General features: G+C 42.9%; 2 protein-coding genes across 2 annotated transcripts; one reads left to right on the top strand and one right to left on the bottom strand.

Moving 5' to 3' along the window:
* Positions 1-3,795: 3,795 nt before the first annotated feature.
* On the bottom strand, positions 3,796-5,361 carry LOC311491020 (uncharacterized protein). Its single transcript, XM_084548854.1, has one exon. The coding sequence runs from the start codon at positions 4,722-4,724 to the stop codon at positions 3,825-3,827; it is 900 nt and encodes a 299-aa protein (XP_084404980.1). The 5' UTR covers positions 4,725-5,361; the 3' UTR covers positions 3,796-3,824.
* A 17,906-nt stretch (positions 5,362-23,267) lies between these two features.
* Positions 23,268-27,416, top strand: dynlt2b (dynein light chain Tctex-type 2B). Its single transcript, XM_084547680.1, has 5 exons — positions 23,268-23,401; positions 23,968-24,101; positions 24,543-24,612; positions 24,877-24,940; positions 25,018-27,416. Exons 1-5 carry the CDS (start codon positions 23,355-23,357, stop codon positions 25,063-25,065), a joined length of 363 nt encoding a protein of 120 aa, XP_084403806.1. The 5' UTR covers positions 23,268-23,354; the 3' UTR covers positions 25,066-27,416.
* Positions 27,417-27,793: the final 377 nt, after the last annotated feature.

Raw genomic sequence — 27,793 nt, forward strand, 5'->3', positions numbered from 1 at the left:
TATTTCACCAAAATCCACCTTTGTTCATATTTTTTTGACATATTTATCCTTTATTGTGAGTTTATTTCGGGGGGATTTTATTTTGTTAAATGTGCTTTTATTTTGACAGTCACGGATGTTGGTACACATAGTGATTTAGCGCCACTTTCCTCAGTTGCGTTACGCTCCGCTGAGGAAAGGTAAGCTTACGTTAATGCTCCTGAAAGTAGTGGGTAAAACATGTAAAATCACTTCTACGGAGCTTAAAAAAAAACCTTACGTGGGCAATTAAAATTGTCGCACATTGTTGGAGTACTTTTTATCGTGTGTGTATATAACGTAGATGTATTTTGTTGTGTGCAGCACTTTTAAGAAGTATGCTAACTACCGATCTCTGGTTAAGCTAAGCTAGACGGTTTCTCATAGAGGTTTTGCGCTCTGCTCTTTTCTTTTGAAGGTGTAAATGTTAATCCCTGTGATAAGGAGTTGCGGTACTAACATTAACGTGTTTTTGCACAGGTATGTAATCTCCCTCTTTCTGTTTTGTGTCATTCATTTTTGCATTTATTCTTTGTCAGACCTGCCAACATGTACGCATTTTTCGTACTCGGCACGCATTTTGACCCTTAAGTACGCTTGTACGGTTCGCTGCTCTCTTGGTACGCATTTTGTTGCACCTCGCATTTCGCCGGTTTCAGTTTCTGAACTTTCTATGCAATCTATGACGTTGATTCTGCCACTGAGCCACAGCGTGTAAGTGGAGTGAAAAGCTTTCGGCCAAACAGAGCGCTGCATTTTAACCCTCCGCCCACCTGCCCATCTTAGCCAAATGCTTCGCAAGCCAGGCTGGCCGGATAACTTGCAGGCTTGCGTGCTATGGCTGAACCGCCTCAGAAAAAGCTTCGGAAACCACAGCAGTTTCTCGAAAGCTATCGGGAGAGATAGCCTTGTCTCCACAGTTCAAGACTACCTAATCACGCGTTCTGCACCATGTGCAAGACCGACGTTGACATCAGTCACCAAGGGGCAACAGGTAACGAACACGGTACCACACACAAACACTTCCCAACCCCCCCGAAACATAATGATATTAAAAATAAAAGGATGATAAGAAAAAAACGTTCATAGTGTCAATAGGCTAGCTAGCTATCACACCCGTCATCCTTCCTATTGGGGCAGTTAGAAAAGTGGTAGAATGGCTAGAAATCTAGAAGGTTAGACAGGCCAGTTGCTGATTAACGTAAGATAAAGGTAACTATTTTAGCCTAATTGAATTTATGAACTTTAAAAATTACCTTGTCATCATAACGGAGTCCAGCTTTGATGACCTCTGATGCATATGGTGCGTTCTATTTGTCCACCGAACTCGGTTTCCGAGTTGGTTTCCGGAGTTACGACCCGGAAGTTGCAAATAGAACGCCCCCGAGGTCGTATATACAAGTCGTCAACTCGTCAAGGCTCAGAGGACCCCGAGTTCAGTTTCCAAGATGGCTACCACGAGCATCACACGTAAGTAAACATTGTGGTTTTCTACTATTTTAAGCACTTTTGTCTTTGTTGTAACCAAATGTAGAAGTCGTACACATAGCAGTGTATACGGTTTCCTAATAGGCATGTCGCTACAGCTAAATACCGCTTAATAAGTTATTTTGTAGCTTGTGCAGTTTAAATTGGCTAGAGACGCTCCATGTTGCTATGACAACAATGCCGAGTCTTGAGCAGAAAGCGGAGCAGTAGCCTATCGTTAACGTTAATCAAAACAGAATATTCAGATATCAAACTGTGAAATATGTTTGTTCATGAATAATGAACATGTGAAATCCGCCATGGTTGCACTGTAAACGAGATAAACACTATAAATGTTACGAACCGTCCAAACTGCCTAGTGCAACCAAGCACATTGTGAAGTCTTGGCTATTCTTTCTGTGATCAATGTGTGTCTATATTTTATTAACGTTTAAACACAGAAATATACTATTTTTCAAGCATATTACACAAAGGAACACAAAGGAAACCTCATAGCTCATAGGCAATCGTTTTTCTCAGGGTTGTGAAGAAGTAAACTTCGAAGAGACATTAGGAATTGACTCGTCTGGTGCAATTCCAGACATATGTTAATCTCTCCTGTCTCTGCTCCCCTGCTGTTCAGAGTTTCCTGTTCATACTCCTTTGTCTACCCTCCTCATCTCCTCTCCTCTGCTGATCAGAGCCTTGATCATGCTACCAGGGTGTCTCTCCTTTTGTCCCTTTGTCCTTTTGTTTTGACCTTGTCTGGGAGCCACCCCTGCCCCCTACTGAGTTCACCCTCCTGTGTAAAGTTGCCCTCAGCTGACCAATATACATCCACTATACGATCTAATCAGGAACTGTCTGCAACCATAAACATAGGTCAAGGATTGGCAAACCAATTGTGGTCAGTACTATTACATGTTCTTTCAAGCTAACGTGTATGTGTGTGTTTTAGTGTATTTAGATGAGAACATGAAAATGTTCATCAACTCACAGAGGACCCTGCTGTTCCCTGGTCCTCTGTACCAGCATGCAGATGACCCCACAGTGTACTATGCTGATGAGGACCTAAACATCAAGGTCAACCTTTTTGAAGCTGGTAAGATAACAGAAATAATCATCATAGTATAATCATTAGAATAACATCAGTAAGGATGTTAATAATGTTGTGCTTACTGACATATTGCTTTTTATGTGTTATAAGCCGCTGCCCTGAGGCACCCTCTGCCGTCATTCCCACAGCTCTGCCCACACGGAAGCATGACGTTTTCACAAAGGAGCACACACTCTTCCTGGTCGACCTGATGAGGCTACATCTGGAGAGGGAGGGGGAGGGTCTCCCAAAGTCGATGAAGGACCTCAACAGCCGACTCAGGTTTGGCCGGAAGAAGAAGAGGGAGCTGTGGGTAGACATGGCTTCAAAGCTAACTGAACAATATGATGAAACATTCTGCCCTGACAAGGTGGCCAGGAAGTGGTCCACCTTGGTGGAGGGCTACAAGAAAGTTAAAGACAATAACACCAGCACAGGGAAGGGCACCATGCGGTTCCAATTTTACAAGGAAATGGATGATCTGCTTGGGGCCCAACATGATGTGGTGTTCCCTGTTGTGGGAACAAAAGATGGGGTGGATGTCCGAAGACAGGGAGCAGTGGTTTGCAGCGAAACTGCCACTGCCTCCACAGCCGCAGCCACCACCTCCCACACCACTGTCTCTGCCACCACCTCACACTCATCGTCGCCCAGCCCAGCAACCAGCACAGCATCCAGCTCCACACCACCAGAGACACCCTCTACCACCCCAAGAATGCAGCGCAAGCGTCCAAGGGACGATGACCTCCTGGCTGTCTTGCGGGATGCCGAAATTGCCAGCCAGCGGCGCCACCAGGAGATCATGGACCAGATGCGGTCCTCCCAGCAGGGCTTTGAAAGCCTGATGACACAATTAACAGAGAAATTATGAGTGTCATTTGGACATGTGATCCTCCCTGATCCTCCCTATATATATAGTGTATATATTTATATTTATAATTCAAAGTTTTTATAGTTTGTTAAGTTGTATATATAATATCTTTTGTATTCAATTGTTTATTCTATTTTTTTCATTTGATATTTTTTATTGCAAATAAATATTTACTTGTATCTTACCCAAGCCTTCATTTTTTCAAAACAAAAACTCAAAACCATACTGTGGGCTACAAAAAGGTGAAGCATTCAATTTAGGGAAACCACTTTTATTTGTACACACAGAAAATAAAAAGTTTAATCACAATGGAAAGAGCAAATGCATAGTAACAGCACATGTATTTAGAAGCTTTCAACCCTGAAAATGAGTCTACTCATTGTGATCTTCCTGCCTTGGGCAGCCACGTCGGTGTTCTGCACATACATCTGAAGCAGCAATACACATGTTGTGTAAGAAACAAGCAGACATAATGATCATGACCACAGTGTCAATGCGGGTGTTCTGTAGGTCACGTAGACGCCTCCATTTGCACTTCATTCTTCCAAAGGCATTCTCTACAATGACCCTCCCCTGGCTGATCTTCGCATTGTGCTCAAGGTCTTCCACCGTTAGAGCCCCATTATCACGTTTTGGAGTTTTGATGAATGGGAAGGCCTGGCCAATGTAGGCACTATCTCCAAGCAGACAATTCTCCCCCATCTTCTCCTGCCATTGTGTGTAGAAGGTGGAACTCCTCAGCATTCTGGCATCATGCACCCTGCCTGGTGGTCCAGCAACGATGTCGATGAAGCGGCCCCGGTCATCCACAATCCCCTGAAGGAATACAGAGTAGTATGCCTTGCGGTTCATGTAATCCCCTCCTCTTATGGATGGCCTCTGGACCCTGATGTGGCAGCCATCAATTGCCCCAATAACCCCATCAAGGCCACAGGTGCGGTGAAAGGCGGCAGCAGAGGCAGCTTTCTCACAAGCATTTGGCCAGGAGATAAAGTTGTTCCCCATGCCTGACATGATGGTCAGCACTTGCAGGATGATTCTGTGCGCTGCTGACTGTGACACATCAAACTTGTCATACATCTCCCTGAAGCTGTTTTGGTTGGCCATATACCACAGGAACATTAGCAGCTTCTTGGTATCAGGCACCGGAGGCCTTCCTTGAGTGTGATCGCTGTGTAGGCCGTTCTCCTGCAGCTTTGTCAAGAGGTACTCAAACTGGTGTTTTGAGATCCTCAAATGACGAGCAAAAGTGGCATCACTCCGGTTAAGCATGATTTCCCACTCTGTTCCCGTCTTGAGGATAATTTGTTGTCTGGAGCGCAGCACAATTGAGATCAGTGCCCTGAGGAAAGAGAAAACCTAAAATGAATAAATGTTGTCTAAAATCTATTGCTTTATTATATTGTTTCGTTTCTTATATAACATATAGCTAGAATCTAATTAAAGTGGGACATTCCATACATCATTCAGTCAGGCACGTCTATCAAAGAAAGCAGACTGGGGCACCATTCTTTGTTTCTTTGTCCTTTCTTTGTAACGTATCCTAGTACAGCCTTCTGCTTACAAAACCTTCGTTCAGAATAAAGTTCCACTAATATCTTTCAACATCTTAGGTACATCTAAAAACGTATGTTACACATAAGCCTGTTAGGCAAACAGTTACCAGCGGCGTTAACGGTAGCAACGGAATTTTCGCTTAAACAGCGGTTAAAACGGTTAAAACATTCATAGACTACAATCAAATAAGATGAAACATGAACTTACATTCTCCGCTTTCTATCATCTTCTTCCATATTTTGCTGATGAACCACAAACTTTGATTGTAGCTCTCTGTACTCTTTCAGAGCTAGCGCAACAGCGACTTTCCTGGAGGCGTCCATCTTTTCTCCGACCTGTCCTAAACAGGGTTAGGGTTAGGATTACATTACTCAAACTTTTTTATACAACCATTTTCTGGCGCAGGATGTCCTGGGACCACACCGACCCGGTGTGGCGCCAGGACATCCTGCGCCAGGGAGCCGACACAAACAAAGGAGGATGCGGGAGCCCCAGGTCACGCAGACGGCCTCGGGGGAAAAGAGCTGGCGTAAGAGAAAGGCTGAGGCGAAGAGCACACCACACGCCACTGCCTAGTATCTTACTAGCCAATGTCCAGTCACTGGAGAACAAGCTGGACGAACTCAGGGCCAGGATACAGTTCCAGAGGGACATACGGGACTGCAACATCATCTGCCTCACCGAGACATGGCTGACTCCTCTCGTACCGGACTTCGCCATTCAACCTGCGGAGTTCCTTACAGTTCACCGCATGGACAGAACGAGTGAGTCAGGGAAATCAAAGGGAGGTGGAGTATGCCTTATGGTTAATAACAACTGGTGTGACAGTAGGAACGTTGTCCCTCTCAAACGCTCATGCTCGCCTAACCTGGAGCTCCCAACCATTAAATGCCGTCCCCACTACCTGCCCCGTGAGTTTACTTCGGTCATCATCAGCGCCGTCTACATCCCACCCCAGGCGGCCACAGACGCTGCACTGTCCGAGCTACATGAGGCGATTTCCACCCTTCAGACTAACCATCATGAAGCGGCCCTTATTGTAGCTGGGGACTTTAACAGTGCTAACTTGAAGAAGGTGATACCAGAGTTCACTCAACACATCGACTGCCCCACCAGAGGAGTACGGACTCTAGACCACTGCTACTCCCCATTCAAAGAAGGCTACAAAGCGAAACCTCTTCCCCCCTTTGGAAAATCGGATCACGCCGCTGTCTTTCTCATGCCTAAATACAAACAAAGGCTGAAACAGGAACCCCCTGCTGTGAGAGAAGTGACGCGGTGGACAAATCAATCGGAGGCCGCTCTGCAGGGTGCGCTGGATTCAGCCGACTGGGACATGTTTCACAGCAGTGCGGGTGGAGATATCGAGGAGTTTACGGAAGCGGTTGTGGGATTTATTGGGAAAGTTGTGGATGATACCACGCCGAGGAGAACCATCAGGACTTTTCCCAACCAGAAGCCGTGGGTGGATCGATCTGTCCGCGACGCTCTGCGTTCCCGCACCGCTGCCTACAACTCCGGACTCGCCTCTGGGAACATGGACGAATACAAGTCGGCCTCTTACAGTGCTCGCAGAGCGGTGAAAGAGCCAAAACACCGCTACGGCCAAAGACTGGAGAAACTGATGGGACAGTCTGATTCCAGGGGACTGTGGCAGGGACTACGTACAATCACGGACTACAAAGCAGCACCCACCCCCCCGGTGAGTGCCGACGCCTCTCTGGCTGACGAACTGAACACCTTTTTTGCGCGCTTTGAGTCGGGAAACCGACTGCCTGCTGCGTTCCCAGCTGGAGGGGAGGACACACTTACTGTGACGGAGCGCGACGTGAGGAGGGTGTTTAAAAGTGTTAACACCAGGAAAGCGGCTGGACCAGACGGGATTAGTGGGCGTGTCCTCAAAACCTGCGCTGATCAGCTGGCACCTCTGTTTACAGTGATATTCAACCTCTCACTCAGACAGTGTGTGATCCCAACCTGCTTCAAGAAGTCCACAATAGTCCCTGTCCCAAAGAAACCACACCCCAGCAGCTCCAATGACTTCAGGCCCGTAGCCCTCACATCTGTGGTGATGAAATGTTTTGAAAGACTGATCAAGAAATTCATCACCTCCACACTGCCCGCCACCCTGGATCCACTACAGTTTGCATACCGGCCAGACAGATATACAGATGACGCCATAAACCTCCTCCTCCACAAGACCCTCTCCCACGTGGACACTGGTAAGGGAAACTATGTGAGAGTGCTGTTTGTTGACTACAGCTCAGCATTCAATACCATAGTCCCCTCCAGACTGGCTGCTAAGCTGCATGACCTGGGCCTGGACTCCTCCCTGTGCAGGTGGATCTACAGCTTCCTGACCGGCAGACCACAGGTGGTCCGAGTGGGTCACCACACTTCAGCCTCCCTGACTCTCAACACTGGATCCCCCCAGGGCTGTGTGCTCAGGCCTCTGCTGTACTCGCTGTACACACATGACTGCGAGGTCACTTCAGACTCCAACATCATCATCAAGTTTGCTGACGACACTGCTGTTGTAGGACTAATCTCCCACAACGACGAGACAGCTTACAGGAGGGAGGTGTCCCACCTGGAGGACTGGTGCAGGGAGAACCACTTCCTGCTGAACATCAGCAAAACAAAGGAACTGATTGTGGACTTCAGTAGGAAACAGCAGAGGGACTTCCATCCACTCATTATCTGTGGCTCTGAGGTGGAAAGAGTGGACACTTTCAGATACCTGGGAGTGACCATCTCACAGGACCTGTCATGGACTCACCATCTGAACATCATCGTGAGGAAGGCCAGACAGCGTCTCTACCTCCTCAGACGCCTCAGAGACTTTAAGCTTCCTCTCAGGGTGCTCAGAAACTTTTACACCTGCACCATCGAGAGCATCTTGTGTGGGAGCATCACCACCTGGATGGGAAATTGTACCAGGCAGGACTTACTGCCCCTCAAGAGGGTGGTCCGTTCAGCGGAGCGGACCATCAGAACCCCCCTCCCCAACCTGCAGGACATTTACACCAAACGTTGCAGGTTAAGGGCCACAAAGATCCTGAAACAGCCCAGTCACCCCGGACACTCTCTCTTCTCTCTACTGCCATCAGGCCGGCGTTTTCGATGCCTGAGGACAAAGACTGAGAGGCTGAAGAAGAGTTTTTATCCCCATGCCATCCGCCTGCTCAACTCTGAGCCTTAACTGGACTTAAATATCACTGCACTTTATTCATGAAGCTGCTTAATACTGTAAATTTATGTACATATACAACTACCCCGCCCCCCCCAAGTTTACCAGTCTATATTTTTATTCAGTCTATATTATTATTTTTATTTATGTATTTATTTATTTTTATATTTTAATTCTCTATCGGTGTACATTACACTTATATTGCTTACCTTGTGTGCAAACTACTGTTTACTGTAGTACTCATATATTTTTTTTTACTACTGGCTGCAGGTACACAATACATTTCACTGTGCATTGTACTATGTATAACTGCATGTGACAAATAAAACCTATCTATCTATCTATCTATCTATCTATCTATCTATCTATCTATCTATCTATTTGCTAGGCAAATATGATGGCAACTGACATAATGCCATGTCAACCTTTATAAAGCCTATCTGAAAAAATCTGACCCACGTTATTTATTAGCCTATAATCTTGTGCAGGTTTAAATAGTGTGCTTTTGCAGTAGTTACTTTAGGCCTATTTAATGTTGCATGAGTAAATCATTACTTAGACTAGCTACTTAATTTCCCTTCAGTAATCAGAAGAAGGCTAACCTGGTCTGACTCATCTTTAACACAGAAGTACTTAGTTAGGCCTATTTAATAGCTCAAAAATATATGGGCACATACACTACACATACAGTTATTCATCCACTCCATTCCTCTACACATTAATAATTTATTGTAATCTAGGAGGTAGTGATGAGCCAAACAATGTATTTCAATATAAATTACATGTATCTAGTTTTCCTTTGATTAATTGTGTGTGTGAGTGTATGATCATAATATTTGTAACAACATCCAGGAATATGACCTACTCATAGTAGCTTATCATAATCTTCCCCCTCTCCACCTACATTTTCAGATTGCAGACGTCATGTGGAAGGAACAAAGTACAAAAAACTGGAAAGTGCCATGGCCTCAGTCCCTAAGATCACCACAAAGTTTTTTGGAGATCAAGATCTACGGACCATCAGGGCAGAAACACTTTTCTCAAACTTTATAGCTGAGCACAATGTGCCAGTGTCTATAGCTGACCATGCTGGACCATTATTTAAGAAGATGTTTCCAGATAGTCAAATTGCCCAGCAGTACGGCTGTGCCTGAACCAAGACAGCAGCTATATTGAACACACTTTCCTCAAATGATGAACAGGTCATCAGTGACCTTATGTGCCGTTCCCCATTCAGCATTGCAACCGATGGTAGCACAGACATGGATGATGTCAAGCTTTATCCTTTAGTTGTCCGTGTCTATGATCCCAGTGTTGGAAACATAGTTGTAGTACTCCTGAAAATCGTTGAGTGTAGAGAGTCTACTGGCCAAGCAATATACAATCTCATTGACCAGGAACTAAACAAAAGGAAAATACCATGGGGAAATTGTGTAAGCTTTTCTGCTGACAACGCCTCTGTCATGAAGGGGTTAAGAAAAGATGTCGCAGCATTCATTAAGTCACAGAATCTTAACATTTACATGGTCGGCTGTGCATGCCACCTGATGCATATAGCTGGGGAAAAGGCTACAAGAAGTCTATGTGTTGACATTGAAGACATGCTCATTGTGATCTACTACTACCTTGACAAGAGTAGCAAGAGGAACGCTTTGCTGCGTGACCTCCAAATGCTGTGCGACACTGATGTGAGGAAGATTTTGAAATTATCCTCAACCAGATGGCTGGCTCTAGGCAAATGTGTCAATCGACTCCTCCAGCAGTGGGAACCACTGACTCTGTTTTTTGCTGAAGAGGCAACAGGGAAGAAAGCAACTAAATCTCACACGTCCTCAGCTCATCCCTCTCTGAAGAGCCCAGCTGCCCCTAAGCCCTCAACTCTCGCACCTACCTCGGGTAAGCATGCTGTCTCAAAGACTTTGTCCTCCAGCTTTTTGAAGACCAAAGTCCACCAGAGAAAGTCCAAGACAAGACCAAGCTCCACACAGCAACAGGCAGGGCCTACACCAAAACAGCTGCAGGCAGGGTCTACACCCAAGCGGATAGAGGTGGGGTCTGCACCCAAACAGCTGCAGGCAGGGCCAAGCACTACACAATTGCAGAAAGGGCCCACACTCAAACAGCTGCAGGCGGGACCAAGCACTGCACAGCAGTCAGCTCAACCACCCAAGGGATTTGACCAAACCAATTTGTTTTTCAACAAAAAGAAATGGGCAAAAAACAGAGGGATCTGTCCAAAAAGAAAACAGAAAAAGAAGATAGAGAAAACAGAGGTCACAAAACCACAGAGGGTGTATGCTTTCTTGACTGACCCACAGTCCAAGCTGTATGCCCTTTTTTTAAAGAGAGCTATACCTTTATTTGAAACGGCAAATGAGAACCTGCAGAAAGAAGAGCCATGTGTGCTCATATTGCTGCAGATATTGGAGCTACAATTGCAAAAAATTCTTTTGGCCTTCTGCAAACCTGAGTGTTGTGGGAATGATGGAGGAAGTAAGGAGAGGATCCCAACCCACTCACTACAAATCCAGTGAACACCAGCTGCCTGATAATGAGCTGTCGATTGGGCATGACACACAGACATTTATCAGAAGTCAACCTAACTTACCTCTTGAAGCTTTCTTCAGGGAAGTAAGGAGAGGATCCCAACCCACTCACTACAAATCCAGTGAACACCAGCTGCCTGATAATGAGCTGTCGATTGGGCATGACACACAGACATTTATCAGAAGTCAACCTAACTTACCTCTTGAAGCTTCTTCAGGGATGTAAGGAAATATTTCACAGCAGCTGTTCAGTACATGCTCTCTAAATTCCCCTATGGGGACGAATTGCTGCGTCATGCTGCCGTAGCTGATATAAGCAGACGCCAAACAGCCACATTCTCCTCACTGACATACTTCATAGACAGGTTCCCTTGCTTGTTGGTAAATGGTGTGACAGTGGATGAATTGGAGGACGAGTTTCGGCTCTTTCAGTCCACCACCTTGAATGATGGTATTCTTACCAAACGGGCTGATGAAGCTTCGAGAGAAGTAGGTGTGATGGAATCAGGAGGGAAGAAACTTTTTGCAAACCTCTCCACAGTTATGCTTGGGGTGTGTGTGATTTTTCACAGCAATGCAGACTGTGAAAGGATTTTCAGCTTGGTCACTAAAAACAAAACATAATGTTGTGCTAGCCTGAGCACAGAGATGCTTAGTTCTCTGGTGACAAGAAAAGTCATGATTGCCTCCAAAGGCAGCACTTGTTACAAAGAGACTTTCACTGACGCACTACTTAAAAAAGCCAAATCTGCAACCTTTAACAAGTTAAACAATGCAAATATTTAAACACTATGCATTGAAAATTTGAATCTTTTTTGTTGTTTGTTTTAGCAGCCTGGTTTTGACATTGATAACTTCTGGTTTTGCACATTTATTTAATGTTTTATTTATTTACAAAGAATGTCCTCAGTTTACTTTTATTTCTGACAAGATTTTCAGGTGGAAGAAGTTTCCATGAGCTATGCCTCCTGTACAACAGTTTGTTTTCAATTCAATGTTGGGAGTGATTGCAGTAATTGTATTGTGCTAGCCTGAGCACAGAGATGCTTAGTTCTCTGGTGACAAGAAAAGTCATGATTGCCTCCAATGGCAGCACTTGGCCGATGTGGGGGGTTGTACTCATAAAATTTCTTCAAGGTTGGCAGGTCTGCATTGTTCGTGTTTCAATTCGTGTTAACATTGATATTGTTAATTCACATGAAGTAATGGTAAAATTGTCGCCAGGGACTTATGAAATTAGTAGTATACCTTTTTTTATTTTTCTATGAAATTGGAACATTCTGTAAAACAGAATTACCCACGTGTCATCAGTTGCGTTACGCTCCGCTGAGGAAAGGTGTAAATGTTAATCCCTGTGATAAGGAGTTGCGGTACTAACATTAACGTTTTTGCACAGTTGAGAAACAATAAATTCCTGGCTGACAGTGAAGTGTCCTGTCTCATTCTTGAACCAACCAAGACACAACACAGAGATCGTAACAGAACAAGTGTCGAGCCAGACCGGCTACACTAGCAGCAATGCAGTTACATTTTGTAGTCGCAAGATCTATGACATTGACTGTGTTTGACAAAGTACTTTGAACAAAAACAGTTGTGTTGGTAATTGACACATTCCCATGAATCATCACTGCTTCTGCAATATTGTCCTGCAGATTCCTCATGTCATGACCTCTCTGATGTGCTGCTTCCAACGCGATGTGCAAATGCTTGCAAAGACCTATGAAAAGAATAGTTTCAGGTCACCAGAGTGGTAGAGATTTTGGGGTCGGGGTGAGGGACAACTAGAGGTAGATATTGAGTTACATATCTGTATTGCATTCACAAGGTCAAAGGAGATAACATTATTAAGAATTATAATTTCAGATTAACAAATTATTCCACACAGAATTTGGTAGCATACCTCCAGATGATGCAGCAACACCTTCACAAGTGTACTCTGGCAGAACTACCAAGTACTGCAAATCTTTGCTTGCAGATGGCACTAGGCATCTTGACTCATCCAGCCAATGACATCTCTCTATCCAGCCCCTCTGGATCAGCATGTCTGCCATCTCTTTACCCTTGCTCTCCATGGCACTTCTTGGGTTGGTTAGTCTTCCAGCCTCTTGAAGACTATCCAAGTATCTGTGAAAACATTAAATAAATATGTTTAACAGCATGCAACAAAGGTTGGATGAATATTTTCAAAATATTCATCCAACCGACAGTCTAGCCTAATAATCAGCCTGCAAGACACTACTCTCTGCAATCAGCCTTGAAGGCAGCTGACTGAATAATGACATGCAATATGAAATCATCATTAGCCTAATAACCAGCCTGCAAGGCACTAGTCTCTACAATCAGCCTTGAAGGCAGCTGACTGAATAATGACATGCAATATGAAATCATCATTAGCCTAATAATCAGCCTGCAAGGCACTACTCTGCAATCAGCCTTGAAGGCTGGTGCCTTTTGTATCAACAAACAAACAAGCTAAGCTAACGTTAGCAGTAACTTGCAATTTAAAAATTGCAATTATAAACTAACCAGTTTATTTACAAAAATGCTCTGTGTATAGTCTTGGTTAGCTATAATTTGTCGTAAAATCTGGCTCTCATTTTATTTACAAAAACACTCTGCGGCTAGTCTTGGTTAGCTATAATTTGTACAAATTATATTTGTAATTTCGTAAAATCGACGTTGTTTTTAGTTCCTATCGGTTTCCTCAATATATATGTTCGTGTGTGAATGTGTAAATGCTTATAGTACTTTGTAGAAGGCGCTTAATAAAGTTCATTCCATTGACTCGTATTGGTTCGCGGGACAGAGCTGCCACCTCCAATATGGCGGCGACGTTGACGTACGGTCCAGCACTCAATGAGGCGTCTATGTATATATGTCTATGGGCGCTTGTGCAGCCTCCCAGGCTGAGCAGCCTGGAAGTCGACGGCTGAAGGCAGATTTACCCTGGAGCGGTTTGGTGGACAAGGAAAGCCACAGATCAATTGCATGAGAGTTAAGCCATCCCACGTGATAACACACAGCCAATCAAGTTTGTTTATTCCAGGCGGTAAACACTGGGACTTTACAGTGCAGACAGACAGTAGTGGTAGGCATTGGCTCTTTTTTTGAGAGTCAGCTCTTTTACCACGGCTCCCAAAGAAGAACAGGCTCTTTCTGCTCCCAACCGACTCTTTATTTAGTATTGTTTATAGCCTAATACACATACAGTACATATGCTTTGTGTGTTGATAAGTCCTTTTAGATTCAATGTTTTTATAAGAAGCTTATTCTCTTACAAAAACATTGTTACTTTTGCAAACAAATGAACAAAACACTGCAATCAAATCCACACAAGCAAAAACAGAACCAAACGGTATAAACGTCCTACCGTACACGTACACTTCAACAGACAGAATGCAGTTGGAATTTATTTAAAACTGCAATATAATACTGTGTATATACAAACCAGCTGCACACTGGTTCTGCACACTGACCTTGGTTCTGATGTATTGCTTCCAGCCCATATTTGGCACAATAGTGGAATCAAACTCCAAATGCCAAGAGTCTTCATGCTCAAGAGTTGCTGCTTTAATCTTAAAGATTTGCGTCCACGCTGGTGGTACCGTCCTTTCAGTGCCGGTGGTTCTCGTGGCATAGGAAGAAACAGAACAGCTGATCTGCACAGTGTACAAGCAAATCCCGATAATGACTCATCATCCTCAGGCTGCCCTGTCATGGAAATGTACAAATGACACCAGGTTTCCTTAAGTTTCAGATGTAGTTTCATAGTATTGCAAGAGAAATGAAACTGGAACGTATTCCAGTTGTACTGCATACAACACTGACACCTGCTGGTGCGATGCCCAACAATCTTCTCTTCCATCTACAGTGATTCTGTAAGTATTAATACCCCTTCATTCTGTTCACACTGTCGTGTGGCATGAATCTAATTTTAAATGGACGAACCTCTCTTTTTGCACATCAGTCACTCACTCAGCACACAGCTGGTTTCCATTCGTTAGCTTGGGCATGACTGAAGTCCATTTACTGTAGTTTAGAACACTACACACTTGTGTTTGTAAGGTTCCATGATTCACGCTGCACGTCAGAGCAAAAACCTTTAGTGTGAGTTTATGGATTTGACTAGAATTCAATTTGACGTGTGAAAATGTTAAAGATTAATTTATAGGTTGTATAGAACATGAATTAATTATATACTTATATACTACCTAGTATCCTAATAATTCTTTCCATGTAATCTGTTTGTTTGATGGTTCTGAGGAGTGGGCCTCCCTGCACTAAAGAGTTGCAAGTGTACATCATGTTTTACTGCATATTTGTTCAAGTTGATGTGCAACTCTTTGCCTCAAGTGTATTTTTATAATCGGGCCAAGGGGTCATCATGCATATTTGGATAAAATAAATGTCACAGAAATTGTGTTGGAAACCTTTATTAGATGATCGCCCATATACAGTTGGGATACATAATTGATCCATTTCAATTCTGTGCAGTCTAATGATCAACTCTTAAACTTTCAAATTTTTTATTCTGTTCTACACTCATGTTCGCTCATTAAATCGCATATAATGACCTATAATTACTAAAACACAAACACATGAGATCATTTTTATAAAGGCAACATATTTGGAGTGTTCCATATTAAAATAAATGTTAATTCTTTTCATGCGTCCCACGGATTCATATTATTCAAACATTATAGGTCTTTGTTTGGAGTCTATTTACACTAGCTGTTTGTCAGCTGCACCATACATGTTAAAACCTTGATGGGCACCCTTTCATAATTTGATATTACTGGGTGGATGTCATAATTTCTGCATTGTAAAATAATATCAGTGTCAAAAGATCAAATGAGATTAATGATGGTGAGAGGAGGCGGAAGCTAGCAGATCATGTGATACAACAATGAATGCTGATTTATTGTTATGTCCTCTGATGGAAACATTATCAGTCATTTTGCAACAAATGTCACTTACCAGCAGCAGAGGCAATAAAACACAAAGTTCTGGAGATTTTTAATTTAACCCTTAGTCTCCTTCAAGTGCCCAGGAGTGCTACGTCCCTCTGCACCTTTAAAGTATTTATCCACCATCATTTGTAAAGCCATATTCATGAGTCTGAATCAGGTCCATGACGTGCCTACGTGGTAGTAGAATGGGAGTAGAATGGGAGGTAGAGCCTTCAGGTACCAGGCTCATCCTCTGTGGAACCAGCTCCTAGTTTGGGTTCGGGAGGCAGACACCCTCTCTACTTTTGAGGTTAGGTTTAAAACTTTCATATTTGATAAAGTTTATTGTTAGAACTGGCTCGGGTGACACTGAACCATCCCTTAGTTATGCTGCTATAGGCCTAGGCTGCTGGGGATGATGCACTGAGCACCCGTCCTCTACTTTCTTCTCTCACACTGAGCTCCTGTCCTCTGATTTGTTCTCTGTTACTACTCATGCATTTATGTGCTACTCCTGTATAGCATGTTAATAGCTGTGTGAGAGGAACACACAGGATCCCTGGAACATGCCAGATGCCGAAGTGTCCTTGAGTAAACCCCCAGAGGCGACCAGTGCTTGGCATTGGTCTGTGAATGTGTGTGAGAGAATGGGTGTAAGTGTCAATGTGACTGTAAAGCGCTTTGGGTGCCAATAGGTCAAAAAGCACTACATTAAAACTATGTTGATTCTCCAACTCCTGCTTTATTGTGAGAAATATCTGCAGTCAGATCAACCTTAGTTAACCTCCTTACACAAGATGAGAACGTGGGAATAAACCCGGAAAATATTTGGCATACCTTACCAAAAAAAGATCAGAAGCACAAGCTATTGCAGCCATTTGTGATGCTCAGAAGAATCGCATATATGACAAAAAGTCCATAAATGACACCTTTAAAGAATTTTATTGTAGACTGTATGCTTCTGAACAACCATATGACGCACTTGAATTAATGGAAGATTTCTTTTCTTGGCTTAGTTTGCCCACTATATCGGCAGAACAACAAACCAATCTTAATTCCCCCATTTCCAGAGAGTAAGTATTGAATGTTATAAAAACTTTACAAAATGGAAAAGCCCCTGGGCCTGATGGGTGAAGTAGTGAATTTTATAAAGAATTTTGTGAATTATTAGCAGACCCATTACTTGATATGTTTACCCATGGGCGTGGTAGTGGGGGGAAAAGGGGACCTGACTACCCAGGGCCCGAGTAGGGAGAGGGCCCATGAAAATCCTAATTTTTTATTTTTATGGAATGATTTGATTCTCTGTGTACAGTTGTTGGCTCCTGTTCAAGAATAATTGTTTATAAATCAAAATGTGTCATGGATCATCCCATGTAACGGATGAGGAGAGTCCCGTTCTCACCACCTTCTACAGAGGTACTATAGAGAGCTTATTGACCAGCTGCATCTCTGTCTGGTCAGGGGCTTGTAGTGCCTCTGACTGGAAGTCCCTACAGAGGGTGGTGAGGACAGCGGAGAAAATCATCGGGACTTCACTTCCTCCCATCCAGGACATTGCAAAGAAATGCTGTCTGACAAGGGCCCAAAACATCACCTCAGACCCCTCACACCCCCAACGTGGACTGTTCTCGCTGCTGGCCTCTGGAAGGAGGTTTCGCAGCCAGGTTCAAAAACAGTTTTATCCCGTATGCCATAAGACTGCTTAACGCATTATAAATAGTTCCCCCCGTCCTCACCCACCCACTCCTATTACCCTGCAATTAAAATGTGCAATAATATTTATCTCCATTTTTAAGTTGTTTTTTTATATATATATATATATATACACTGTATATTTATTCTATTTTGTATATACGCTTCCTGCAAATTGTATACAGTATACCGTTTCTGTCAATAATTCCTGCTGTACTCTGAGCCATTGCACCGAAATTTAATTTTGATGAAAATCTAAATGACAAATAAAGTCTAAGTCTCTAAAACTTTAGTACACAAACCAGATGTAGCCTAATGTTTATAGGTGTTTGAGCACAAGTAGGCCAAATGCATCAATTCAGGTGGTGAATGAAGGAACCAGTCATCAGTATAATCTGATTTTAGCTTAAAATCCTATTCATGCCCCTACCCCTGTCCACTCAATACAATCGAGCACTTTCAATTAGCGTTGATGACCTCTCGTGGAAAGGTGTTGGAACTACTCATCCGCCGTTCTTTCCTGGCTACTCTTCCTCACCCTCCTCTTTGTGTGAGTCAGCAGTTGCCACTGATCTCACCAGCTCCCCCGTAGGCCGTCCTGGTGCAGTATACTCCCTATCTGTACCATCATAGCCTCCAGCAGGCCTGTTCTGCCTTTATTTAGACGACCTTTTAACCAGAATAATCTTGTCAATATTAAATGCCACACCAGCACCCCATTGGGGTATGATCTCACTACTCCACAGCCTCTTCCCATTCCTGTTCGTATCACCAACAAACACCACTATTCCAGCAGATCACCTCACCCTCTCCCTCCTAAAGTAAGTGTTTTGTACAGCAATCGCGGGGTGAATCACTGGCTCCTGAAGACACGGCCCCGGGCTCCCCGATCCGCCGAACCGCAAGCTCCAGCTCCTGCCAGGATTGGCCTGGTGAATGCCAGATCACTGGCAAACAAAACTTTTATCCTGAGGGATTTCTACAGCTCCCGTGGCCTGGATTTCCTCTGTGTGATGGAGACTTGGAAGGGTGCCGGTGACTGCAGCGCTCTGGTTGATCTTTTACTGGCAGGCTGTTCCTATTTCAACTCCCCGCGGACATCGGGTCGTGATGGAGGAACGGCCACTGTTTATAAGAATGGTTTTAAATGTAAGCAGCGCACTACCTCATCTTCAGTCTCCAGCTTTGAAGTGACCTTATTTGAGGTGGGTCGCTCTGACCCTGTGTTGTGCGCTGTCATCTACCGTCCTCTCAAATACAATAAGGACTTTGTCAGTGACTTTTCTGATCTTTTAGCTGAAATTATGCCCAAGAATGACCATGCCCTTTTTATTGGAGATTTTAATATTCATGTGTGTTGCCCGGATAAGCCATTGGTGAAGGAGGTTTTAAACATTATTGACTCTTTTAATTTGGTGCCGTGTGTATCTGGTCCCACACACAAACATGGACACACATTGGACCTTGTTCTCTCTCGTGGTCTTTCCTTGTCAAACTTGGAGATCTGTGACGATGTGATTTCTGATCATAAGCCTATTGTTTTTGAAACTGCCTTCTCTTGTGCCACGGTTAAACTTGACACTCCTGCCCAGTACCATCGGACTTTTAACTCTTTTACTGCCAATCAGTTCTCTTCTGCTTTTAACCAGCTCTGCGCCTCCTCTGACTTAACACATTTTAACACGGAGGAGCTCTGTTCCTGGTTCCACTCCTCCTGCCGAACCACACTGGACTCTGTGGCTCCATTAAGAACTGTGATGCCTAAAGCGAAACCCAAACCCTGGTTTAACAACATAACTCGAGCAGCTAGACTTCTTTAAAGAAGTCCTTCCGAGTATAGAGCAGTCAGTTCTGGCCATTATAAACAGCAGCCTGTCCTCTGGTGTTGTTCCCGTTAGTTTTAAACATGCAGTGGTGCAACCCCTGCTTAAGAAACCTGGCCTCGATCGCAGTGTGCTGGCCAGTTTCAGACCCATCTCCAAGCTGCCTTTTATCTCAAAAATCTTAGAGAAAGTTGTTCATGCTCAGTTAAAATCTTTTCTGGATGACCATGGTGTCTTGGATGTCTTCCAGTCTGGTTTTAAAACATTGCATAGCACAGTCAGCTTTATTAAGAGTTTTTAATGACATCCTCCGGGCAAATGACTCTGGAGACCAGAGGTTGCGCTAGACTTTTTCGTTGTCGGTCATTTCCCCCTCCCGCTCCCTCGGATCTTCCTCCTCTATCCACCTCTCTGTGCCCTCAGCCCGCCTCAGTACCATGGGGAACAGAGCCTTCAGCTGCTCTGCTCCCCAACTCTGGAACTCACTCCCACCGGACATCCGAAACATTGACTCTTTCCCTATCTTCAAATCCAGACTCAAAACCCACCTGTTCCAGAAAGCTTATTCCCTGTGACTGCACTGTTCCATTTTTTATTTTTTTTTCTGCTATATCTTGTTTTGTGTCCTTGTGTTTTGTAAAGTGTCCTTGTGTGTCTTGAAGGCGCTTATAAATTAAATGTGTTATTATTATTATTATTATTGTTGTTGTTATTTTGACTGACAAGGTCATAACAATTCCGTCATAATCTATTTTTACCTGTCACTTAATTTTTAATTTTTTAAAATGATAATAAAGACATATTCAGTAGCATTTCCTTTTCATTAAAGTTTCATTAACTTTGAGTAGGCTACTTTTTTCAGAACAGTATTTACTTTAAATGGTAACCAAAAAAAAAAAAAAAAAAAAAGTTTCGGCTGCCGACCATTGCTGCCGACACGTCTTGTCAGTACGGCACTGCTAGTGTAAAGTGGTATGCAAATTCCATTTTGGTAGCCGTTAGCTGCATAGACATAGACATATATACATATATATATTGTATATGGTCTATGGCAGCAGTTCCCAAACTTTTTTGGCCGCGCACCTCCTTCTAACACCCCACACTTAAAAGAAAAAAAAAAGCGCAACAAGCTTTTTTATAGCCATATTAGGGGCAGCATGTTTAATCATGCTCAAGTTACCAGAACACACATATAACAAAATAATCACGATCACAACAACGCGCTCTTGCATTTGAATTAAACTGAAACACTGTAACATTTTCAATATAATGAAACAAAGTTACGCACAAGCTTCCACTTTTAAGAGCAAATGGGATGATGACAGGCTCTGGCTCAGAGGCAGAAAGCAGATAAGTTGGGGGAAATATGGATAATAGTTTCAGCATTAAACAAAAATTGCAGCAATGACCCTGGAGCTAACACAACCCCGTCCTCATAACACAGCGGTTATGGGAATAAAATTAGAACGGCAGTCATTTGAATTAAATTGTAATAAAGTTACACACGACCCACAACATAAATAACAATGAGGATAGGCTCAGGAACAGATAAAAAAAATTATCCATCTGACAATTTTCAAGTGCAGAGCAGCTGGCTCAGTTAGTTGCGCATATACGGTGCGTAGAAGAAGAAAACTTCTTTTTCGCCATTGCATTTTGCATCTCGCCCACCCCCTGGGAGGCAGTTCACGCACCTCCAGGGGTGCACGCACCACACTTTGGGAATCCCTGGTCTATAGTTAGCTGAGCTCTGACGTTTGCATTAGTGTAATTGGTGTACCAGGAAATCGTGCACCGACAAAAGTTCCGTGATGTTTGGAATGCAAACTTCGATGAGAGACAAGAGCCAATTAATAAGGTCACTCGCCACCAAGTGGTCAGGGGTGTGAATTGCAATCTGTCAAAATGACGGCCGGCCTTAAGATTTTTCCGTCATATTTAAAAAGAAACGGTCAATGACGGAAAATATTCGGTTAACGCGACCCCTGCTGGAGACTTTGCTATTCTTGTCCTGCTGGACCTGACAGCGGCCTTTGACACCGTGGACCACAACATCTAAGTGGCTTAGTGACGACCTAGTGGGCATTTTGTGGTAGTGCTCTGGATTGGCTCAGGTCTTATCTGTCAGACAGGACTATGTGTGTCAGCCTTGGTGGTTCTGAGTCCTGCTCGGCTTCGCTGTCATATGGGGTTCCACAGGGTTCAATTTTAGGGCCCCTGCTTTTTTCACTGTATCTACTGCCTCTGGGGTCCATCTTTAGAAAGCATGGTATCTCTTTTCATTGTTATGCTGACGATAGTCAGATATATATGCCACTAAAAAAGAAGTATGCTTTCTCGCTCAAACCACTCCTGTTGTGTCTTGAAGACATTAAAACCTGGATGACCTTAAACTTTTTAAAGTTCAATGAAAATAAAAACAGAAGTGATGGTGTTTGGTCCGAGTGGGATCTGTGAACCTCACCCTGTTGATTTGGGCCCCTTGTCACCCCTATGTGAAGCCAGTAGTTTTAAATTTGGGCTTCAAGATGGACAGTGATTTTAAATTGGATCGGCAAATTGGTGCAGTGGTTAAGTCCAGCTTTTTTCACCTTAGACGTTTGGCAAAAGTTAAGCCCTTCCTCACACATCAGCACTTTGAGACAGTAATTCATGCCTTCTTTACATCCCGGCTGGATTACTGTAATGCACTTTATCTAGGGGTCAGCCAGTCGTCCCTTGCACGTCTCCAGTTGGTCCAGAATGCTGCTGCTCGCCTCTTAACTGGAGGACGTAAGAGGGAGCACATAACTCCCACTCTGGCCTCCCTCCACTGGCTGCCTGTGCACTTTAGAGTTCATTTTAAGATTCTTTTATTTGCTTTTAAATCTTTAAATGGTCTCGCTCCTCCTTACCTCTCTGAGCTTCTCTACCCTTACACCTCTGCTCGGTGTCTCAGGCCAGCTGATCAGCTGCTCCTACCAAGGTCTAAACAGAAGATCAGAGGGGACAGAGCTTTCTCTGTTGCTGCTCCGAAATTGTGGAATGACCTACCACTCCACATCAGACAAGCCCCCTCACTGTCCATTTTTAAAACTTGTCTTAAAACCCATTTTTATTCCTTGGCTTTTAACCCAGCATGAGACTCTGTTTTTTCTGCTTTTGTTTAGTGCTTTTATTGTTTTTATTGTTCTTAGTGTTTTATTGATTTTTATTATTTTTATTGTTTTATTGTTTTTAACAGTTTGTCTCACCTATGTACAGCACTTTGTTTCAGCTGTGGTTGTTTTTAAAGTGGTTTATAAATAAAGTTGAGTTGAAAGTTGAGTTGTTTATTTATAAATAAATGCCCCATTTTTTATTTTTATTTTTTTTCCTCGCACGCTTCGTGCACTGGCATGGGTAGGGGCCCACTGACATTAAGAGCGTACAGGGCCCAGAATTTGGTGCTACGCCCCTGCTGCCTTAGGTCCGCCCCAACACGACACCCAAATTTCAGCGAACTGTTGAATGCACTGTGTTGCATTTCTGATTACCAAGCCTGCAGATACCAGTTCATATCTATCTATAAATCAAGAAGCGTCTGTGTGTCTGTCTGTCTGTGGCACGCATATCTCGCGAACCGTTGCCCCGATTGATTTGAAACTGGGCAGGTGTCTCGCTACGGGCACGAAGATGTGCATTGCTCAGTTTGACGTTGTTTGGATAAGAAATGTAAAATATATCGGTAAAATAGGTTTTCTCCGCTCTAATATTTCCACTAATCCTCATACACAGCACCTGCAGGCTCCCACTATAGGAATACATACTTCCGACGGGCACTGCACTAGTAGAATTAAATGGAGGGACATGAAAGAAATGGCGGTGGTGGTAAAAGTGAGATTTTAGATGACTAGAGACATAGTATGACTAAAGCAAAAAAAAAAAAAAAGTAGGTAGCCTACCTATGTTGTTTCCTCATACATCAGAGAAAAACATAGAAATACCAGTGTAGTCAAAGGTCTCTCTGGTCGTGCTTAAGCCGGACTTTTATTTTGAAACAGGAAACCAGGAAAAGACGTCGCCATAGTAACACACAGAGTTGTCCTTGTTAACATTATCTTGCTAACAACGATCTACTCTCTTGCTTATATGCAATCTCGTAGCTGTAATTTTCACACGCTATGGAGGGCTCGGATACATACTTTATACGACCTAATCATCAACATAAGTAAGTTGGTCAAAGTAGTTAAATGTAATTTCTAGAACGTAAAAATGAGCTAAGGCTAAAGCCGGCGAGTTTTTGCTAACGTTAGCTTGCCACCATATTTGTGTTTTCTGTTTTTAAAGTAACTAAATCTTAAATCAAGGACATTAAACTGTAGTGCTACCTTTAAATGTCGCGTCGATCTAAATAACGAGTTTTCATTTTCAAGAGTGGTATTTGGCTTCAACGCTGTATTATAATAAACTTAAACTCTACTTGAATTTAGTTTAAGTTTATTATCAATAACGTCAGGAATATACAATAAACATGAACCAATACGTTATAAATTAAATCACTTTAGTCCTCAATTTAAATGTACAACAACAAATAAAGTAAAAAAAATATATGACCTAAGCTATTAAAGATATTTATTACATATAATGTGGATCACTGATGGGAATGTCTGCAATTGTCTGCATTAAAAGATTTTCAATACCTATTGAGATCTCACTCTGGATATATCTCGGGTGATTTGAGGACACCATGCCAAAGTTAATTTTCCTCTCCTGTTGCCCACTGTAAAATTCCAGGTTTAAGCCGGCCGTTGTGAAGGAGTGTGTTCGTGAAATTTTGAGGGAGCGACTTTCTGGGGTGTGGTACGACCCAGAGGAAGTCCCAGAGCTCTCTCGTTTACTGGCAGACAGCGTGAAGGACAAAGTAAAGAGTGAGTGATGTATTTTCACTCAGTATAACTCACATGAACAGTGTTTTGCTCAAAGTAAGTGATTCAACTAAAGTCTTGGTCACCTAATTGTCAATTTATATAACAGTATGGAAGGTGAGGAAGCGTCTTTGAAAGTTCTCAGTCATCCAGGTCGTGGTATATCCAAAAACAAAGCTAGAGCAAAGGGCATTTCGTATCTCATCTTCAGTTATAAATGACCGGTCAGGAGTAGGAGTTTTATGAGGAACATCTTCTCTTCTGTTTTTTTCTTCTGTACAGCACTTTGGTTCACTTTGGTGATTTTTAAAGTGGTTTGTAAGTAAAGTTGGATTGGATTGGATAGTAAATGCAGCATATTATTTATTGTTCACTTCTGTTTTGTTGTTCAGTTTGCGCAGTAGCTGATACACACAAATGCACCTTTTTTCTTTTTGTGCACAGATGCAGGATTTGACAGATATAAGCTTGTTGTTCAGGTGGTCATTGGAGAACAACGTGGACAGGGAGTCAAGTAAGTAATCATATGGTCCTAGTAAGCACAAAAATAACTGTTAGTTTATAAAACTATTATTTTTGAGGGAATGAACTGATTTCTGCGCAAAACCTTTGTACCCTTGAAAAACAGACCCTTTAGTTTGAGCTAAAGCCATGCAAATTTAAATTAAATTGCCTAAATGTGTACTAAAATGAAGCTTAAAGCGCTCTTGCTTTGATTTTGTTACACTATACAGCATTTCTTTTGCAATCACTTCTGTCTTTTTTGTTTTTTCTTCAGGATGTCTTCCAGATGTTTGTGGGATGCTGATACAGACAACTATGCAGAAGATGTTTTCATGAATGTAAGTGTTGCTTACTTAGATTAGATGGCCGACTCTTCAAAGACCATCTTTCAATTAACTGGTATTTTCCTCATTAGGACAGCCTCTTCTGTGTGGTGGCAGTTTTTGGAAGCTATTACTACTGAGGACGAGAGGATCAGGTGAAGAGACATGAGGTGAATATTCATGAGACTGCCCACTGGCAGCATTTTAGGTCCGTGGTGCTCAAGAGTGATTGTGTACTGTTTGTAATTACTACGTGTTGATGTCAACACAGATGCCATTCTGTGTAGAAGCAAGGGATATTTATGCCGATGTATTGATGACATGAAGAACAGTCTCTTCTGTGACCAATTTTGACAAGTTTTTTTCATCTTATTTCAAAACATGCAAATTTCAAGTCCTTAAATATCACTAAGCTACTCCTCAAAGTGGAAAAGTTTGTTGTCTGCGTGAGAGTGGTCTTATAAATGCGATGGCAGTTTGCTTTCATCAGCTTTACCACATTTGATTTGATGTAAAAAGGGTTTGGTATAGTAACAATAGACTTTCCTAGCCTCCATGCGTGGACAAATGGACAAAATCCTTCGAGATTAACAGGCCAGGATAAGTTGCATGTGTAACTGATGTGAATATTGTGATAGAGTATTTGTGGATATTTGATAGAATTAAACCAAAGATGTGTTGGGATTTGGCCATATTGACATAGAAACATACAATTACAGAACTTACTTGCTTCAAGCTGTGTCTCACTTGCCATGCTACTGCTTATTGCTTGACTTGTAACTGTATTTAAACATACATTACATCCATACTGTGACACTACTGCATTAAGTCTGTTCTGTCATTCTACTTCATATAAAGTAGGTGTTAAATATGTCCACTCTCACTGATTCCTTTTAACTCATTGCATGACTAAGGTACGTGGTTTTAAAGAGTTGCACAGTTGGTATACACATTCAAGAGACCAAAAAGACTGAAAAGGTGTGCGTTATTGAATGTGGTGGTCCGGTCTGGTCCAAAATGCCAGGGCCGATTTTTTGTCCCAGTCCACCCCTGCTTACATCCCATGTGATGAAGGTACTGGAGAGGTTGGTGTTGACCCACCTAAGGCTGCAGGTGAGATTGTCTTTCGACCCCCTACAGTTTGCCTACCAGCCGTGTCTGGGGGTGGGTAATGCTGATGGATGGTGGTGGAGGCACGGTGAGAATCACATACTTTGATTTCTCCAGTGCCTTCAACACCATCCAGCCTTTGTTGCAGGGTGACAAGCTGTGGTCCATGGGTGTTGGTCCATACACTGTCTCCTGGATCGCTGACTACCTGACAGACAGACCACAGTTTGTGTGTTTGGGTCATGTCCTGTCTGATGTAGTGGTGAGTGGAATGGGAGCCCCACAGGGCACTGTACTTGTTCCGTTCCTGTTCACCTTATACACCACTGACTTTCAGCACAACTCGGAGTCATGTCATATACAGAAATTTTCTGATGACTCTGCAGTTGTAGGGTGTATAAGCGATGGACGGGATGAGGAGGAGTATAAAGGGCTGGTGGACAGATTTGTGGGGTGGGTGGAAGGAATCACCTGCTGCTTAACGTGAACACGACCAAAGAGATGGTGATTGACTTCAGGAGGAAGGGAACAGCTAACCTGCCCCTCACCATCCTTGGTAGGGATGTGGAGGTGGTGGAGGATTACAAATACCTGGGAGTGACCATCGACAACAGAATGAACTGGAGGACCAACAGTACAGCTGTGTACAAGAAGGGCTGCAGAAGACTCTATTTCCTGAGGAAGCTGTGCTCCTTCAATGTGTGAAGCAAGGTGCTGGAGATCTTTTACCAGTCTGTTGTGGCCAGCACCCTTTTCTCTGCTCTGGTCTGCTGGGGGAACAGCATTGCAGCCAGTGAAGCCAACAGACTCAACAAACTGATCAGGAAGGCTGGCTCAGTCACTGGCTGCAGTCAGGAAACATTTGAATCAGTGGTAGAGAGGAGTACACTAAACAAACTGTTATCAGTCATGGATAACCTTGACCACCCTCTCCACCACACAACAGACAACAGAGCACCTTCTCCAGAAGGCTCAGACAGCTTTGTTGTCTCAAAGAAATCTTTCCTGCCTCAAGCCATCAGTCTGTACAACTCCTCATCTGTGTGTGACAGATGACACTCTGGGCTGTTGTTTTTGCACATTTGCACATGGTTGTTTGGTTATTGGTTGTAAATTCAATTCATTTTATTGCAATTTTTTTTTTCTTTATTTTTTAATACACTTATTTTATAATTCTTGTAAATCTATCGCAGGGCTAATGAGTCAATCATCACAGCCTAATCACAACTGTTGCTGTCGGCGTCGCCGCAACAGGGGGAAAAAAACAAACAAAAAAACTATAAACTAAGCTTTAGTTATTAGAGTGAGGTAAACCACTGAGGATAATGTGAATGTTTATTTGTGTGTGTTGTTTCATGATTTGTGTTATTCTTGTTATGTCATACATAGTTAAAGAATAATAATAAATGAACAACAGGAGGAATATTGGTGGGCTTTCTCTTATTTTAGCTTTCATTGAAAACATTAGACAGCCTCAAAAAGTACAACCAGTGTGGCTATACACAATATTTCCAACACCAACACAACCTTTTATTTAGCAATAACAATTAAACAGCAGATTGTTTTCACCATATAAATGAGTTTGAGGGTCCATTACTAACTTAAGGAACAATGATATGACAAAGTCTCATCAAAAGGTAAATTTACTGCAAATTTTGGGCTTTCATGCACATCTCATAGCCTTCATCAAGGCATGGTGTTTGAGCTGAAATGGAGATGGTTCAGTTGTTATGTAGAACACAACTGATACTAGAATTC

The sequence above is a fragment of the Chelon labrosus genome, assembly GCF_963514085.1.
Source record: "Chelon labrosus genome assembly, chromosome: 7".
In the NCBI taxonomy this organism is placed as follows: Eukaryota; Metazoa; Chordata; class Actinopteri; order Mugiliformes; family Mugilidae; genus Chelon; species Chelon labrosus.

Excerpts from the sequence above, each read along its gene's own strand:
- LOC311491020 (XM_084548854.1), bottom strand. The coding sequence starts at position 4,724 with ATGCTTAACCGGAGTGATGCCACTTTTGCTCGTCATTTGAGGATCTCA.
- dynlt2b (XM_084547680.1), top strand. The coding sequence starts at position 23,355 with ATGGAGGGCTCGGATACATACTTTATACGACCTAATCATCAACATAA. Across the intron at positions 24,613-24,876 it reads CAACGTGGACAGGGAGTCAA|GATGTCTTCCAGATGTTTGT; the intron begins GTAAGTAATCAT and ends TTTTTTCTTCAG. Across the intron at positions 24,941-25,017 it reads CAGAAGATGTTTTCATGAAT|GACAGCCTCTTCTGTGTGGT; the intron begins GTAAGTGTTGCT and ends TTTCCTCATTAG.